Source organism: Myxine glutinosa, chromosome 1 (genome assembly GCF_964187855.1).
Source record: "Myxine glutinosa chromosome 1, kmMyxGlut1.1, whole genome shotgun sequence".
Taxonomy (NCBI): domain Eukaryota; kingdom Metazoa; phylum Chordata; class Myxini; order Myxiniformes; family Myxinidae; genus Myxine; species Myxine glutinosa.
This window is the reverse complement of record NC_136261.1, coordinates 72,001,998-72,021,031: the sequence shown is the minus strand read 5'-3', so window position 1 is coordinate 72,021,031 and position 19,034 is coordinate 72,001,998. Positions and strand designations below refer to the sequence as shown.

The following is a 19,034-nucleotide window of genomic DNA, read 5'->3' as shown; positions in this document are numbered from 1 at the left end:
GTCCCTAACGTTCGTCACCCCCATGTCACCTACCCTACCCTTGCCCTTACGCGTATTTACACAATTTACAATTCGTCGCTATTGTCTTGTCTTTCCCATCCCCTCTAAACCAAATCTGTCATCAATCCCTCCTAAGGAGGAAGAGATGGAATCCATACAATGTCAACCCCACGTCATGATGCGTCTTCCAACCAACCAAACATTTGCCCAAAAATCTGGTGTGGAGTTTTATCACCTTGGTGAGTGGATGCGGATGGTGCGAAGAGACTTTCATCCGAGCTATCTCCTAAATGACATTAACTCTGTTTACTCTACCTGGGGTCTTGCCCTGCCAATCCATTGGCCATCATTAAACTATGCGGTTCTAAAAACCAATTCCCATTGAACATACTGTGGCGCTCTCCCAATTTTGGGGTCTCACTCCCCCGATTCTTTCCCCCTGTGTCCTCGCACAATTTCGGGGCTGGGTCGTGTGGCTCACCAGCAGGTCCGCTCACCTGCACACCTCCGCCACGGCAGTTGCCACCCGAGCTTACCTGCTCCTCACCCTAACCTACCTGGGGAAGGCCCTCCCTGGTGCTTACCCCCTCGGTGCCCTCTCCGGCACGGGGCTACCCGGTTCCTTCCTCTGGATCCTCGGGCCCCATTGAACTCTAACTAGCTCCCAGAGCCTACCTGCGGCCTCACCTGGTCGACAGACTACCAGTGGCGGAGTGCCCATTTAACCATTCTTATCAACAGGCCACACACCCAGCCATTCCACTTCACTCATGCACCAAACCAAGCAGTACTCTACTACTTTCGCACCACAGATGTCAATCTCCACCAAATTTACCTACTCCCTCTACCTACCTTTAAACTACCCTCCCCGGGTACTCGTGAAGGGGTCCATCCTTCCCCCATCCACTTCCTTCGCACCATACACTCCACTCCACGTATTCCACAATACTCACTCCACACCATCCATTCCACACAACCATTTTCCACTTGCATGCCATGGAAGTCAATCACTCAATGCACAATCACACCCATTCTCCATACTCTGCTCAATGCACTTTCACTTCTCCAAACCATTGCCTCATTTCATCACCAGCACTACCGGGAACTTCCATACCAATTCCTCATTTCATCACCCTCACTACAAACACACTGCATCATCTAATCTACCTGGTTTTCCCTCGAACTTAGTGCTTCCCTGTCATCCCTTATACTATTACACATCCCTCGTCGTTATCAACCAACTTCCCTACTCTACGTCCCCACTACAGGTATAATGTCGCTACTTAACTCTCGTGTCTCCTAAAGTCATTTCTAAATCCTAACATTATCCAAGTCCTCCCTGGCTAGGTTTTCACCGCCATACCCCATAAATCTATAGCTCCTCTGCCCAAAGTAGTGAATGGTAAAACTACCATCCATCACTACCGCTACTACCATAAGTCCACTACACTATGAGCCTCGGTGTGGGAAAAACATTATCAAAGCTCGGCTTCGCAAAGCCGAGCAATGAATTCGGGTGGTTTAGTCTACTGTAGGTTGGGTCCGTCCGGCATTCGGATTCAGGGGAGGAGGTTTTGTCGGGCCAAGGCTCCAAGCACCATCTCGGCGCAAGGCCTTGCGCTCCCAAGCGCGATGGCCCAGCCTTGCTCGGCCAGAGCGCCGCCACCGCAAGGGGGCGCTGCTCCGACCCCTCCTACCTCCCCTCGAACCGGGCCGGTCGCCTTGCCTGGCCTGGCAAAGCGCGGAATCGACCATGCAGGGCGGAGCCCGGCCCGGATCGTGCATGGCGCTCTGTGCAGGAGCGACACGGCTACAATCCCGGCTGGCCCCCGCAGCACACAAAGCCCGTCACGGACCGAGAGCTCGCGTCGGCTATACGTCGGCCTGAACGCTGTCCCGGTCAACGTCGATGCTTTACTCGCATGCTCACACCACGCGTTCCGTCCCATACTCACAAATTCTCGTGCGCCAACGCCTCTCATACAACCCATACATTCCCTGCACTCTATCACCGCACTCTCTGTTACACACCACTCCTCGGTTGCACACCTCTCCCCCGTGACGTACTCCGTAATGCTCCCGGGTGTGCACTTCTGCATCCACCCACTCAGCACACACCTACCCACGGGTGTGCAATCCCCTGTCGCACACCCAATCACGCGCTCCACAACCAACTCAGGTGTGCATTCTCGCACACTCGCCACAACCAACTCACACTCCGTATCACAATCGCTCCCACACATACACTCTGTCGTACACTCATTCTCACTCTCTGTGTCACTCTCACCCTCACACATACACTCCCTTGTGCATTCTCCCTCGCTCTCGGTTTCACTCCCATACTCTGTTGTGCACTCTTCCTCGCACTCGGTAACACACTCGCGCTCTGGCGCCATTCGCACACACGCGCTATTTCTACTCACACAGCGCACCACGGACCTCCCACAAACGCCCGGGTTACGCTGGAATCCCAAGTGCGCGAACATTCTTTTTTCACCCAACACCTTTCCACAAAATCTTTTCGCGCCATATACAGCCCAACTCCCCTTGGCGCTTCCTCTTCTTCGCTCTACCACCTGCAAACTTTCATTGGGGTTAAGCACGGCATCATGATGTGGATACAGACTTTGCACATTATCCATTTCTTCACCCCGCGAGTGCTCTTCTATGCCTGCTGTCTCTCCAATTTCCATTTCCACTATTGGTTCGGTTGATTCCATTTTAATTTCTTTTTCCATTGGAATTAATTCTTTTTCTTTTTCCGCCGCTGCATATGAATTTGCCCTGTCCAATTCGGCGGCCGTCAGGTTTTTCACACCCCGAGTCGCGATTTCTATCCCGGTCCACCCGGCTGTGCCTTGCTCAACATCGCTCAACCCGCGCTCCTCTAGCCGCGTTGCCTCGTTGCGTACCGATGTGCCCCTCCCGCCCGACCGGCGGTCTATGTCTCTCCCCATCTGCTCTATCTGGCCGCCCACTCTGGTTCCAAACCCCGTTAACTCGTCCTTCATTCCTTCCATTTGATTTTCCTGGGTGGCCATCCTATTTTCCAACCCCACTAACCCCTCTTTCATTTCTTTCATCTGGCCACCCACATCCTCTAATTGGCCCCCTAATTTGCTCCCTAATCCTCCCAATTTACTTTCTAGCCCCCCAATTTGGTTCTCTAATCCCCTAAATTTGCTTTCTAACCCCCCTATTTGACCTCCCAATTCATTCCTCAACCCCCCAATTTGGTCGCCCATTTGCTCCCCCATCCGATCCATTTTTGCACCCAGTTGGGTCAGGAATAACCTGAGGTAAAACCCCATTTGCACAGCGGCCCCAGCCGCCACCGCGGGCTCGGCCTCTGCCGCCATTTTGCGCGCCTGCAACCCCCACTACGACACCCTCTTCAACCTCCTCTTCCATCTCTCCCACCTCATCCCTGGGGTCCTGGGTTGACTCGAACCCTTCTTCTATCTCCCCCACCAGCATCTGATCGCCTTGATTATCCATGGCACGATATTAATTTGGTTTTTAATACTAAATTTCGGCCGCTCAAAATTTTGACCAAATTTTTCCAGATGTTAACAAATTTGGTTCGGGTCCAAATCCCACTCCCCGACACCAATTGTTACAGATTCGGGGTCGGCGCTCCCCTTACCAAAGGGGGGTTAATCCCCTTGTCTTTTAAGCTGGCCATCCCCCAATCCTGGAAATTATAACGCTCCTCTCCGGTCGAGATTGGCCAGGGTGATTGGTCAATGGAGTCCCAAATACCAGAGTGCCAATCCGACCGCAAAGCAGGGAGATAACTCCCGCTCGGACTGCGGACAAGATGGAAATTGCCGAGCGGTTCAGCAATCTGAAGCCCGAGCCATTAACAAAGGACTAAACCCGATCCTGAGCGGTTTCCCAAATCGTGCCACAGGTACTCAATGGAGAGAAAGGACGAAGACGATCGAATGGAGAGGAAACCAAAAGGTAAGGAAGAACAAAGGATTTATTACAACAACCAAAGAAGAGGAAACGAAAGGGAAGAATGTACAAGAAGAAGAAGAAGAGGCAGCCACAGAGCAAGCTCATCTATACAGTCTTACTTAACCCCAGGACGAACAGACAGACTTACACAGGATGGTGATGGGTAGGGGAGGAAGGTCCAAGCAGATGGTCCAGGCGATGGGATCCGGCTCCTGTCCACTCGAGTCCGGCTCCAGGTCCGCGGCGAAGAACGGCCAGCAGCTTCGCGTGTCGTTGGCACGCAACCGGACCTTTACATATGCGAGGGCTGGACTGCTGCGTACGTAATATGGTCGCCTGCTGCCTCTCTCTCTCTCTCTCTCTCTCAATGTTCATAAAGCACCTTTCAAATGAGTTCATGAAACCGGAGCCCGCCGAAAGAAGTTCGTAATCAATCAGCAGGTGCACTTCGCGCAGTCCGTACACAATGGCCTCCCCTCGCGCAGTCCGGGAAAGGGCTTGGTGCGTGCGCTTATATAGTGTGCTTAGAGATCAAGCCGTGCCACACCCACCAGTAAGCTCACCTCAGCCCTGGTTGATTAGTTGACAGGGTCACGCCTCGTTCTTGGTGCTCCGCCCCCTTCTTCTCCAGCTCGACCGCGCGCGTAATGGCATTTGGAGCGAGGCAGCGAACGCTGCTGGGCGAACAGAGGCGCGGAACACAATTTGGAGAGAGAGGCTGGCAAAATGGATGGAATGGGGCCTATCTTATTAAATTCATGCAACGCAGATGCAACTATTGGGAACACAGCCTTATCTGACACACATATTAAGGAAATAACTAAAGTCCTATGGTAACCTACGTGTTGCTTGTGGACTAACTATGGGTGCGACCTTATTAAATGCTGGGATATTTACAAGAGTTATTATTTACAAGTATTTACAAGTGAGGGGTTCTCAAAACCGCAACACTATTAAAACCAAACAGGAAACTGCGTTCAGGGATTATGTACAAGAAAAATAATATAAGGGTTTATTGGGAAGAACAAGACAGGAAAAGCATGCGCCGGTATTAATATCCTAATCGGGATCCCGCACACCAGACCTCAAATACAAAACGGAGGAATATGAATACGAAAATATACACGTCTTTTGTTCACAATGTACGTGGAGCTCGGGCTTATCTGTCTCGTCGTCTTCTTCACAGCCTGGACGAATCCTCCGTCTGCCTCGCACGCCCCGCTAGGCCCTCGCCAACGCCCTCGCCGCCGCACCCGAGGTACCGCTCCAAGCTCCGAAGCACCATGAGGTCCCACAGCTGGACAGCGAGCTCCACCCAGGCTACACCTCAACCCAACTCGGGTCGGGGTCTCTGAACTGCGCTGCCAGGAATCTAACTGCTTGCAAAGGCGTCCAGTGCTCACTCTCAACTCAACTCAGGATCTCCACTCGGGATCCAACTCTCCAAACTGCCTCTCTCAACTCGAACTCCTTCGAACCAACTCTTCTGCACTACTCACTCAACTCGTACTGAACTCGACTCGCTCGCACCGGGACTCCAACTTGGGTCGGGGCTCTGATCTCATCTGAACTCGGGTGCACACGAACTCCTGACTCAACTCCGGGCTCATCCGAACTCTGTGCACACGAACTCTTGACTGAACTCGACTCACTCGCACCGGGACGCCAACTCAGGTCGGGGCTCTGATCTCATCTGAACTCCGAAAATGGCGTCCGACCCTCGCTAATATCTCCGGCCAATGACGTCACATTGGCGCACTGCTCTGCCAATCAGAGCCTCCCACGACTCGCCGGCTCGTCCAGGTCACACCCTCTGCGTCACTCCAACTCTCCCCACTCCTGCTCCTCGGTCATAGCACGTGCTATGCGAGGTGGATCGGCCTCTCGGAGGTGTTAATGGTGGCGGCCAATTGTGGCGGTGTTCCAGCCTGATTTCTTCCTAAGTCATGTCAGGGGAGAGGGCGTCATTTAGTGTTGTACTAAAGGTCCTAACTCATGTTTATGTGGTCTGCAGTGCCATAATGCACAAAGGTTTGACAACTAGGTGAGACATACAAGGGCTCTACTGATTAACCCCTAGACTAACTAACACACGAATCTCCTGGTAGATTCACAATTATACACCTTAACCGACAAAACGCCTAAACACGGACTTATTACAGGAAGTGTTCCTTATTGCGACATCTCGAAGCATGTTACCTACTCAGATCTACTCTGCTCCACATTTTGCTCTACCACATTCGTAACAGTATATTTTGGGTCAAAAAGCCACTAAAGAAAACACCAAAGGGAAAATGTGTAGTTGTTTTAGACTTCTCTAACATCTTTTGATATGTGGGGGAAAAAGTCTTTAAGGTTTGCTGCCCTTTAATGTACACCGGTATAAGGGCAAAATTAACCTGATGCTTGGCCACAATGGCATGAATGGAAAGGCCTTTGTTCCAAAGATTGAAAGAGTTGCAAAGAGACATCAACTCCGCCTGTCATGCCTGTGCCTGTCTAGCCCGACAAGCAGGGCTGAATGGCTCTCTTTTACCATGGGTTTTATTGTAATGGCGACAACAATAAGACCCATGACATAAAAGAGAGCCATCCAGCCCTGCTTCTTGTTGTATGCCTGTCCGCCACTCTCAATGAATCTGACCAAATTCCGACCAAAATTTCTACTTTTAAAAAGAAAAACACAGACAGAGTACTCACCTGTGAAAACTAACATCCTTCTTCTGGTTGCCACGATTTGTGCACCCGGAGCAGGCACAACCTTTCGGCATCTTGCCACTAGAAAATATTCGCGACACAACTAGGTCATGTACATGTACGTGTACGTTGTCAACAAATGTTTCCCCCAAAAAACATGGCTGCCGGTCGTCCTTGTCGGCACGGGGTCACGTGGTATGTACGCCCTGTAGTCTATAATATAATTCTATGGGTTGAGTGCACATTTCTACATTTCAATGCAGCCTTCTAATATTCCTTCTTTAGCATATATCATCATTTATGATATATCATCATAAATATATCAGCTTGGTGTTGGCTTAGCGGTTAGGGTGTCGGTTTGGGATCCTAGGATCCTGGGTAGATGGTAATAGATCTGGTAATAGATAATAGATCCCGGTAATAGATCTGGTAATAGATAATAGATCCCGGTAATAGATCTGGTAATAGATAATAGATCCCGGTAATAGATCTGGTAATAGATAATAGATCCCGGTAATAGATCTGGTAATAGATAATAGATCCCGGTAATAGATCTGGTAATAGATAATAGATCCCGGTAATAGATCCCGGTCGATTGCTGAATTAACACCAGGGGGGTTGACTTAGCCTGTCATCTTTCCGAGGTCGGCAAATTGAGTACCAACTCACTGGTCATTCCCTGTGTGTGGCAAAAGGTGACTAACAGGGTTGGCGTCAGGAAGGGCATCCGGTCCATAAAACGTTGCTTCAAAAAGGGGACCACGGTGCCCGAAAAAGGACCAACCCTGCTCTGTGGGGAAAAATGGCCTCTAAAGATGGTTCTTCTAATATTCCTTCTTTAATTTTTAATTTAATTTTTAATTAATTTAATAATTATATGGGTTGAGTGCACATTTCTACATTTCAACGCAGCCTTCTAATATTCCTTCTTTATTCTTTCTAAATTTCTTCATTCCTGTTACGTTCGATTGCAAAGAGAAACTTTCCCGATCCATATTTTCACAAGGGGATAGTCACACACATTCGTCTCCAAGCTGTTTGGCCTGGGTTCGGTCTTATATGGTTTTAAAGGCTCTGAAGCGATCTATAGGGTCTCAATGAGTATTCTGGGGTCAAAAGGGTCTTAAACGGATGAAGGACTAAAAGAGTAAATGACCAATGAGGAATGTCCCCTACATGCCCCTTTCTTCCCCTTCCTCCTTCTTTCTTTCCCATTCTACAAAGCAAGAGGACATTAATGACATTAAGAAGTTAAAATTTAATTAAAAGGGTACATTAAATAATTATTAAGATTAAATTAATTGAAGAGCATTAAGATGTTTAAATTAGATAACCAGGGAGACATCCATGACATGACATCCATGGCACGGAGATCCATGACAGAATCTCGCGATATGTGATGGACACACAAAGATTGATTACATTTTCAGTTAATCAACAAATTATCTGACCACCTGGATGGAAATTTTAAAAAAGGCTCCATTAGTGTTTGTGCATTGACGTCATGAATCATCATGCCGAGTTTCAAAACATTCCGTTGAGCTGCCTCAGAGGATTAGGGGGAAAAAAAACGAAAAATGGTAATAGACCCACTGACGGAAGGAAGGAAGAATTTTACCACCATTTCCCCAGGTGTCTATTACATCACCCACTGATGCACGCGTTACATTAGTTATTCGTGCCTGTTGTTTATGTCCATTATGACGTCCTTAAAACAGTGAGTTTCCTGGTTGGAATTATTGTACACCGCTCCTTTCCTATTCCATCTCCAGGCGCTGCATGACGTCATCATCGGGCACCGAAGGGCGCCCGGCAACGACGTGCGCTGAAACGGAGTACTCAGTTTTCACTCTGTTTGTTTGTTTGTTGGTTTTCTTCTTTGTTTGTTTGTTTGTCCAGGTGATATCTCAGCCATCCTTTGAGCTAGGAAGCTGATATTCGGACATGAGTGACCAAGTGATTTGGCTCTAAAGGATATTTTTGATTTATTGATTAATCAATTAAATCGATTAATTATTTATTTAATTAATTTTCAACAACTTACATCTTCAGAAGAAACACTGGTGGTTAAGGTATGCTAATAGGCAATTGATTGAGAAATTAATTATTTTACGATTATTTATTTATCTTAATTGCACAATTAATCAATCAATTAGTGTACACCTCTCCCTCCCAATACCGTCTCTATGTGCTGCAAGGTGTCATCGCCAGGCGCTGAAGGCACCCCAGCAATGCCGCACGCTGGAGGATGCTATTTATTTATTTGGCATGGGGGTGGTGTACTTTGAATGTATCTGTACTTGTTTTTTTAAAAAATTGATTACCAGATAAGACACAAAGTGAAAATATTCTCATTCCTCTCTGCGCATTTGCGATTGGGATGAGTTCAGAGCCAAAATACGTAAAACATCAACTTGTCTTTTGATTCATGTTCTGATTCGTGTTCAAAATATAGCATTCGATTTAAGTAACTTGTTCCTCAATGATAAACTGACAATCATAAACTGATAAGACAGACAGACGGACAGAAGGGCAGACATGAACCAATTACTTGTCCCTGCTCTTAGCTTCGTGTGCATGAGGTAATGATATGTTGCTTAGGAGGAGCTAAGGAAAGGATGTTAAAAGAAGTTTATCATTTTATCCTTGTTCAACAAAGATATTTAAAACAAGAACTAGACACCAAAATATCATTGTAGCCACAGGTCGTTCCAGTGTCCTGGTATGAATCTCAGAAGGCCGTGCCACCAGCAACTGCACCGGCTGGCTGAGTCAGTGGCCCCGAACCAGATCACGTGTCCACTGCCATGATAGTGTTGGTGGGACCTCCAAGTCAGTCGATGTGTTACACTAATTCACTGCCAGGCACGTGATATCTAGTTATGACCAAGCACAGTTGCAAAACACATCACCCAGGACACGATCTTGTTATAGAATGCTTGTTGCCAGTAGACAATTAGCCGTTGTATGGACATGCCAAATTGCAACAGCAAACACGACTGCCCAAATTCACCCTGAGACCAGGTATATTTATTAATAAAGGCCACATGGGGACAGGAATATAGGGGAAACAATAATATTGTTGCGGTTTTGAGAACCCACACTTGTATATAAACTCTTGTAAATATCCCATTATTAAAAGGTTAAAGGTAGCACCCCTAGTTGGTCCACAAGCAACACGTAGGCCACCATAGGACTTCATTTATTTCATTAGTATGTGTTTTAGATAAGGCCGTGTTTCCAATAGTTGAATCTGCGTTGCGTCGATCAAATAAGAGTAGGCCCATTCCGTCCATTTTGTGACCTCCCTCTCCAAGCGACGCCATTACGCGACTCTGCCAGCAGCGTTCGCTGCCTTGAGCTGAAGCTCACCCAAATGCCGCCATAAGCCATGTGGTTAGGCCCGAGAAAAGGGGGCGGAACGCCAAGAAGAAGGTGTGGCATGTCAACCAGCCGTCAAAGGCGTGGCCGGTAAGCCCTCACCAGCCAACCAGGGCTGAGGTGAGATCGTCGACGGGCGTGGTTTTGAGGTGCGCAGAGCGATCTTTGCTCGCGTTATATAAGCGCGAACGCAAAGCCCTTTCACAGGACTTATTCAGCGGCGCTCATGAAAGAAGGACTCTCGCGAAGCACTCGAGTGGAAGGTTGGTGGTAAAAAGGACTGCGCACACGAACTTGGACATTTGATGAGAGCGCTGGTCGTAACGGGTCTGAATACGGAGCGCACCTTTGTGAGAGGACTCGGATGGGAGAGAGCGCATTTCAAAGAACTTGTACGAGACTTGTTGAAGAAGAGCGCGCTTGTATTAGAGAACATTGGAGAGGGTGCGTTTAGCACGACCGTACAAATATTATGTACGCAGGACACCAGCACGGCTGGGTGGACCGGGGTAGAAATCGCGACTCAGGGTGTGAAAAACCCGACGGCCGCCGAATTGGACAGGGCAAATTCATATGTGCCGGCGGTCGTCGAGGACAAAGAGAATGTAATGGTGATAGTGGAAATTGGGGTTGGAGAGATGGCAGGTATGGAGGATATATCGGAGATTGAGATGGAATGCATGCAAAGTCTGTATTCGCATCATGATGCCGTACTTCGTAACCAAATAAAAAGTTTGCAGGTGGTGGAGCGAAGAAGAGGAAGCGCCAAGGTGAGTCGGGCTGTATATGGCGCGAAAACAATTTTCGCGCGCTTGGGATCGCGACGTCACCCGGGCGTTCGTGGAAAGTCCTTTGTGCGCTGAGAGCGAATGGCGCGCGTGTAAGAAAAAAATGTGCACCGAAGCGCGGGTGTGTAACAACAGAGTGTGAAAGTGAGGATGAGTGCACAACAGAGTGTGGAAGTGGGGATGAGTGCACAACAGAGTGTGAAAGTGAGGATGAGTGCACAACAGAGTGTGAAAGTGAGGGTGAGTGCACAACAGAGTGTGAAAGTGAGGATGAGTGCACAACAGAGTGTGAAAGTGAGGGTGAGTGCACAACAGAGTGTGAAAGTGAAGGTGAGTGCACAACAGAGTGTGAAAGTGAGGGTGAGTGCACAACAGAGTGTGGAAGTGAGAGTGAGTGCGACACAGAGTGTGAGATGGAAGGAGAGAGTGTGTGAGGATGCACACCTGAGTTGGTTGTGGAGAGTGTGTGGGGATGCACATTGGAGCGTGTGATTGGGTGTGCGACAGGGGATTGCACACCCATGGGTAGGTGTGCGCTGAGTGGGTGTGCAACAGAGTGCACACCCGTGAGTGTTACGGAGTACTAACAGGGGAGAGTGCACGGGAGGAGTGCGTGGAAGAGAGGTGTGTAACAGAGGAGTGTGCGATGATGCAGTGTGCGAGTAGAATGGATGCGCAAAAATGTGCGCGAGAGTGTGTAGTAAGGAAGTGTATGGGTTGTGTGAGTATGGGAAGAGTCGCGTGTGGATGTGAGAAGGCGACTCGAGCATCGACGCTGACCGGGGCAGCGGTTAGGCTGACGGGTAGCCGACGCGAGCTCTCGGGGCGTGGTGCGTTTTGTGTGCTGCGGGGGCCGGCGGCGATCGTTGCCGCGTTGCTCCTGCATGGAGCGCCATGCACGATTCGGGCCGGGCTCCGCCCTGTATGGTCAGTGCCGCGCCTTAGTGGCGAGCGGCACGATTTCGGGGGAGAAAGGCCAGGTCAGACCTTCGCCCCCTGGCGGGCGCGGTGCTCCGACCGGGCGAGGTTGGGTCATCGGGCCGGAGACCGAAAGGGTCTGCGCCGGGATGGACCCTGGAATCTCGGCCTGACAAAACCTCCTCCCCTGAATCCGAATGCCGGACGGACCCAACCTACAGTAGACCAAACCACCTGAATTCATTGTTCAGCTTCGCAAAGCCGAGCTTTGATGATGTAATGACATACCGAGAGGCTCAAGTGTAGTGGACTGGAATAGCGATAGTGTTGGCAATGGTATACGGTGTAGAGAGATGGCAGATCTACCATCCCTCACATTGCAATTTTTGGGCACATGAGCTATAGGTTTATGGGGTTTTGGCGGTGCGAACTAGCCAGGGAGGGTTAGGATAAATGTATAGGAATCTAGAGATGACCATAGGTGACCGAGATTTAAGTAGTGACTTTTGTACAGGTAGTGGGGACGTAGAGTAGAGTAGTTGGATGATAACGACGAGGGAGTGCTTAGTATAATGGATGATGGGGAGCACTAGTATTAGAAGGGAGTAGATAGTTAAATGATGCTGTGTAAATGAGAATCTTTGTGGTGAGCGTGATGAAATGAGGCATTGCGTATGGAAGTTCCTGGTAGTGCTGGTGAAATGAGGCAATGCTCGAGAGGGATGTGTGTGTGTGCTGAGTGATTGACCTGCATGATGTGCAAGTGAAGTACAGGTGTGTGGAAAGAATGGTGTGGAGTGAGTAGTGTGGAATACGTGGAGTGGAGTGTATGGTGCGAAGGAGTGGATGGGGGAAGGATGGACCCCTTCACGAATACCTGGGGAGGGTAGTTTAAAAGTAGGTAGGGGGAGTAGGTAAATTTTGGTTGGATATTGACATCTATGGTGCTGAAAGTAGCAAGGTATTGCTTGGTTTGGTGCATGAGTAAAGTGAAATGGCTGGGCGTGTGGCCTGTTAGTGAGAATGGTTAAATGGGCACTCCGCCACTGGTAGTCTGTCGGCCAGGTGAGGCCACAGGTAGGCTCTGGGAGCCAGGTAGTAGAGTTCAGTGGGGCCCATGGATCCCGAGAGAGGACCCAGGTAGCCCGATGCCAGAGGGGGCATTAGTGGGGTAAGGGAGCCAGAGGGCCTTCCCCAGGTTAGGGGGAGGAGCTAGGTAAGCTCGGGTGGCAACTACAGTGGCGGAGGTGTGCAGGTGAGCGGACCTGCTGGTGAGCCACACGACCCAGCCCCAAATTGTGCGAGGGCACAGGGAGAAAAACCGGCGGAGTGAGACCCCAAATTGGGAGGCACCACAGGGATGGTCAATGGGAATTGGTTTTTAGAACCACATAGTGTAATGATGGCCAATGGATTGGCAGGGCAAGACACCGAGTAGTGTAAGTGTTAATGTCATTGAGAAGATAGTTAGGAGGAAAATCTCTTCGCACCATCCGCATCCACTCACCTAGGTGACAGGACTCCACACCAGTTTTTGCAGACATTTGGTATGAAAGACGCATCTTGACGTGGGTGAGACATTGTTTGTGATTCCATCTCTTCCTCCTTAGGAGGGATTGATGACGAATGTGGAATTAGAGGGGATGGGAAAGACAAGACGTTAGCGACAAATTTGTAAAGTTGTAGATTGTGTAAATACGGGGAGGGGCAAGGGTAGGGTAGGTGACATGGGGGGTGACGAACGTTAGGGACGAGCTTTCTCGGCTCGCTCTCCCACGCCCCTGATCTTACATTGCCTTGTTTTGATGTGTACCCTTGCGCCCTTGCCCCCGCTAATCTTCTTTGTCTTCCTTCCCCACTCATGGAGCATGTTCTTTTGTGCCCGAGGGGAGTGTGCAGGTGTCCGCAGTTGTGCGCCCGCACCCTTGCTGCCTCCTGCCTGCACTGATGCACCATATGGACCACACGTTCTGTGGCCTGGCACCACTTATAGACCACCCGTTCTGTGGCCTGGCCCCTCTGCTGGGACCGACCATTGTTGCCAGCGGTATCTGGCTTGCGGACCACTGTGTTTTAAAGTGGCATCTATGCCCAGCAGTGGACCACTTGAGTTGGCCCTGCTGACCATATAAATAATATAATAAAAAGCGGACACGGTGTGTGCCCTTTTTATTAAATAAATAACATCAAGCAAGAAGACAGCCAGAAACATCGGCCCAGCAGAGAAGAGAAGAAGAAGACACCATTTATTATTTTTGAAATGTGTTTTGTGCCTTTTGCATGGATGGTGCTTTTATGGTGCTTGTTGGTGCATTTTTTTGTTTACTATGGTGCAACTTGGTGCATATTGGTGCATATGGGTATGGTGTATCGGTGCAGTGCATGGCAATGGCAATTTCCCCTTCTCAAAACATCTTCTCTTTTTCCCACAAAAGACAGGTCCTGGGTGACAGTGTAAATAATTAGTGTCTTGTAAATAATGCTCCCCACTGGCTAAATGTTTAGTTTGAAGACCATTCCGTAATTCGGTTAATTGTGGACGTGAGTCAGTTAGGTAGGATGCAACGCAGCAGGTGGGACATATCTAGTGTTAAAACTGTCGCACTCAGGGTGAGGTTAAAAGTAGAGGGTAACCACACCTAAGTGTCACATTAATTTAAAAGATAGTCCCTTTTGTTTCGGTTCGGGCCGAACCTGGAAAAAGGGAGGGTGCAGTGTTACGGTTTCAGAACCCTTACATGTAAATATCCCATTATTAAAAGGTTAAAGGTAGCACCCCTAGTTAGTCCACAAGCAACACGTAGGCCACCATAGGACTTCAGTTATTTCATTAGTATGTGTTTTAGATAAGGCCGTGTTTCCAATAGTTGAATCTGCGTTGCATCGATCAAATAAGAGTAGGTTCATTCCGTCCATTTTGCGACCTCCCTCTCCAAGCGACGCCATTACGCGCTCTGCCAGCAGCGTTCGCTGCCTTGAGCTGAAGCTCGCCCAAACGCTGCCATAAGCCATGCGGTTAGGCCCGAGAAAAGGGGGTGGAACGCCAAGAAGAAGGTGTGGCATGTCAACCAGCTGTCAAAGGCGTGGCCGGTAAGCCCTCACCAGCCAACCAGAGCTGAGGTGAGATCGTCGACGGGCGTGGTTTTGAGGCGCGCGGAGCGATCTTTGCTCCCGTTATATAAGCACGAACGCAAAGCCCTTTCACAGAACTTATTCAGTGGCGCTCATGAAAGAAGTACTCTCGCGAAGCACTCGAGTGGAAGGTCGGCGGTAAAAAGGACTGCGCACACGAACTTGGACATTTGATGAGAGCGCTGGTTGTAACGGGTCTGATACGGAGCGCACCTTTGTGAGAGGACTCGGATGGGAGAGAGCGCATTTCAATGAACTTGTACGAGACTTGTTGAAGAAGAGCGCGCTTGTATTAGAGAACATTGGAGAGGGTGCGTTTAGCACGACCGTACAAATATTACGTACGCAGGACACCAGCCCCCGCTGGACGGGAGCCTCACCTGGAGCCTGCACCCCATCACCGGACCCTCTACCTGACCATCCACCAACTACAATCCCCGTGTGAGTGTGTATGTTTGTCTGGGGTATTAGAGTAAGACTGTTTTAAGACTGCCCTGTGTGCTGCTTCTTCTCCTCTTCCTTTCCTGTACATCCTTTCGTTTCCTCTTCTCTTGTATATTTGTTAATAAACCCATCTTTGTTCTTCCTACCTTCTGGTTTCCTCTCCATCTGATCGCATCTGTCCTTTCTTCCATTGGGTAAGCATGGCACGATTGGAAACCGCTTAGAATCGGGTTTAGTCCCTGTTAACGGCCCGGATCGCGGCTCGCTATCCGCTTGGCGTTTCCACCAATAGCCGTGGTTCAGGCGCGAGTTATTTCCCTGCTTTACGGTTGGGTTAGTAATTAGGTATTTGGGACTAAATTGACCAATCACCCTACCTAATACTGACCGGAAGGAGCGTATAACCCCCAGGACTCGGGTCGGCCAGATAAATAGACTAGGGGATTATTAATCCCCCCCCCCCCCTTGATAAGGGGAGCGCCGACGGCCGAGATCCGTAACAATATTTATGATGCAAACAAAAGGCATTACCCACGAATGAGACTGTGGCACAACGCCAACAAACGATTGGAGGATTCCTTAATTATTTATCGTAGGACCCCAGTCATACCACGTGAGATAGACAACAGAGAAAGGTGACAACACAGAAATACCCCTGTTGTGATCGGCAGGACACAGCAAGAACCGATGCAGGGCTGCAGGCCGGATGCGTCTTTTCAGCAGACCCGGTCAGCGCACAACCTATGTGCTTGAGAGGAGGAGGAGATGTGTGCCTGCCTGGCTGTTGGTGTGGCTCTAGCACACAGCTATGCTGTGTACCACAGCCCTTCACAGGATGGATCTCAGGCATTTCCCTCCTTCCCCCGGGCTGCCCATGTTTTTAAGGTCTTTAGCCCCCATATTCTGCTGTGCCGCACCACACCCCTTCCCACTCACTCACAATTGGCCCAAAATGCAGTCTGGGGGTGGGGAAAACCCTTCCTCAGAGGGGTGGAGCAGTCAGGATGGTGGGGGAAAGTCAGGCTTTTCCCACCTAAACTACTGGCTGACAACCCATCCAAATGCTAAAAAGCACATAAAAGACAAATTATAGAGGGTAGAACATTAAATAAGGGTTCAAAGGGATGGCAGTTTTTAGGCACACACATTAGGGAGGGCAGACAACTTCTGTCTACACATAAAGTGACGCATATTTAATATCACGATTATATTACCTCATGCTTACTCTGACATTTACGACTGAGATAACTAAACTATGATGACCAGCAAGAAGGGGGATTCCAATTGACCGATGACCAGCAAGAGGGGGACTCCAATTGACCAATGACCAGCAAAAAGGGGGATTCCAATTGACCGATGACCAGCAAGAAGGGGGATTCCAATCTACCGACGACCAGCAAGAAGGGGGATTCCAATTGACCGATGATCAGCAAGAGGAGGATTCCAATTGACCGATGATCAGCTGTTCTCCCCTCCAGGCCGGTGCTCCTGCGTCACACCTAGCTCGTCTTCACGCTGTTGAAACCAAAGTTTTCAGACGCATTGGAATCTCCCGCGATGAAGCTATCTCCGAGGGCCTTTCACTCACTCACGATAGGCAGGTTGGTGGTCTTTCTGTCTTCTACCGACTCCTCTCCGGCCTTGCCCCCCCCCAGCTCTCTCTGGGCTCTGTCCACCAAATATTCCTTCAGGTCGCACAAGATCTGCCTGCCACGGTCTTATGGTTAAACTGCCAAAATCAAGACTCTCTATTCACCTTCACTCTTTCATTCCTCTTTTATCCCACCTCTGGAACAAACTCCCTCACTCTCTTCAATCCCACTCCTCCCTCCAGGTCTTTAAAACAGCTGTTCACCACCATCTCTTATCTTCCCTCTTCCAAAACCTTGATCTTTTCTAGCCCTGTTAATTCACCCCAGATCCACTTTTTTGAAATACCGACTTCTTTCCTGGAAGTCCTAGCAGTGTCAATGTGTTTTATAGCTCTCGCACCCCCCCCCCCCCCTTCCCATGCCTCCTCTCCCCAAGCACTCCCCCTCCCACAGATCTCCCCATGTCCCTGCTCTCCATCTTGTCTCCTGTTCCCTTTATCATATGTTTTATGTGTCAGTTTGTCTTTTTTACTGATCAATGTTAGCTCTTACACGAACCTCGATCTTGTATACAAAAAAGAAAAAGAAATAAAAAGCACAAGGCTGCAGCATCATTACCTGAGGGTGTGGTTGTGTCGCTGATGCAGGTACTCTCTGCAGGTTAGGACAGGAATTTGGAATTTGTTCAGGGTCCTGGCGATGGCTCGTATACTCTTCGCGAAGGACACCGTTAATTCTGGCAGATGGGACGCCCAGGTTAACATCCATCCGAGGGATAGCACAATCACTGATGAATCACCCTGTCTGTCAAACAGCGGGATGACAGTTTATAGCTGGGTCGGGATTCAAACCCAGGCTACACAGCTTTGACGTGAGTATATGTACCTCTAGGCTACCTTGCTAACCCCTGTGCATATAGTGCCTGTAGTGGTCTCCTGAGAAAGGCAGTTGCAGCAGAAAGAGTATGGTAGATATACAGTGCATTCAGAAAGTATTCAGACCCCTTCACTTTTTTCACATTTTGTTATGTTGCAGCCTCATGCTGAAATCGTTTAAATTCATTTTTCCCTCATCAATCTACACTCAATACCCCATAATGACAAAGAGAAAACAGGATTTCAGAAAGTTTTGCAAATTATTAAAAAGAACAAACTGAAATATCACATTAACATAAGTATTCATACCCTTTGCTATGACGCTTGAAATTTAGCTCAGGTGCCTCCCATTTCTCTTGATCATCTTTGAGATGTTTCTACACCTTGATTGGAGTCCACCTGTGGTACATTCAATTGATTGGACATGATTTGGAAAGGCACAAACCTGTCTATATAAGGTATCACAGCTGACAATGCATATCAGAGCAAAAAACAAGCCATGAGGTCGAAGGAACTGCCTGCAGAGCTCAGAGACAGGATTGTGTCGAGGCACAGATCTGGGGAAGCCGACAAAAAAAATTCTGCTGCATTGAAGGTTCCCAAGAGCACAGTAGACTCCATAATTCTTAAATGGAAGAAGTGTGGAACAACCAGGACTCTTCCTAGAGCTGGCCGCCCGGCCAAAGTGAGCAATCAGGGGAGAAGGGCCTTGGTAAGAGAGGTGACCAAGAACCCGATGGTCACTCTGGCTGAGCTCCAGAGATCCTGTGTGGAGATGGGAGAAACTTCCAGAAGGACAACCATCACTGCAACACTCCACCGATCTGGGCTGGTTGGCAGAGTGGCCAGACGGAAGCCTCACCTCAGTGAAAGACACATGAAAGCCCATCAAATCTTGTTTCTCACAGTCTGAGAGTCCTTTAAGTGCTTTTTTGCAACCTCCAAGCGGGCGTCTTTCTCAGCCGCACGTTTATGTGTGAAGAGTACGCGCCGAATCTGTAACAAGGAAGCGGCCGCTACACCTGTTTCTCAGTCGCTTTGCACACGCTGCCATGTTACTTCGGAGCCGCACGTTTCTATCGGAAGAGTTAGTCAGGAGTCGATCTACTCTCTCCTGGTACGTAGAATTTCAACAAAAGCCGCATCACTGTTCATATCGGTAAATATTATTCCATCGTGTTTGGAAAAACTGGAAAATTGGAAAACTTGGAAAAACAATATAGTGTGGTGCTGTGCACACACGA

The 19,034-nt window shown here is 49.0% G+C and overlaps 1 protein-coding gene across 8 annotated transcripts in view; it reads right to left on the bottom strand.

The window, feature by feature from the left end:
- Window positions 1-19,034, bottom strand: part of LOC137425091 (uncharacterized) — an 891,893-nt gene that overhangs the window by 850,225 nt on the left and 22,634 nt on the right. For 3 of the 8 annotated variants that reach the window (XM_078773308.1, XM_078773288.1, XM_068113137.2), the window contains exon 2: window positions 17,534-17,651. The exons of 2 other annotated variants lie outside the window; for them this stretch is intronic. Coding sequence is in view for 5 of the 6 variants with exons in the window: in XM_078773288.1 (XP_078629414.1) it covers window positions 17,534-17,651 (118 nt within the window). In the remaining variant the exon portion in view is untranslated. Of the gene's footprint in view, window positions 1-6,663; window positions 7,021-17,533; window positions 17,720-19,034 lie in introns of those variants that run through there. 3 more of the 8 variants (XM_068113162.2, XM_068113184.2, XM_068113173.2) reach the window with 3 other exon arrangements.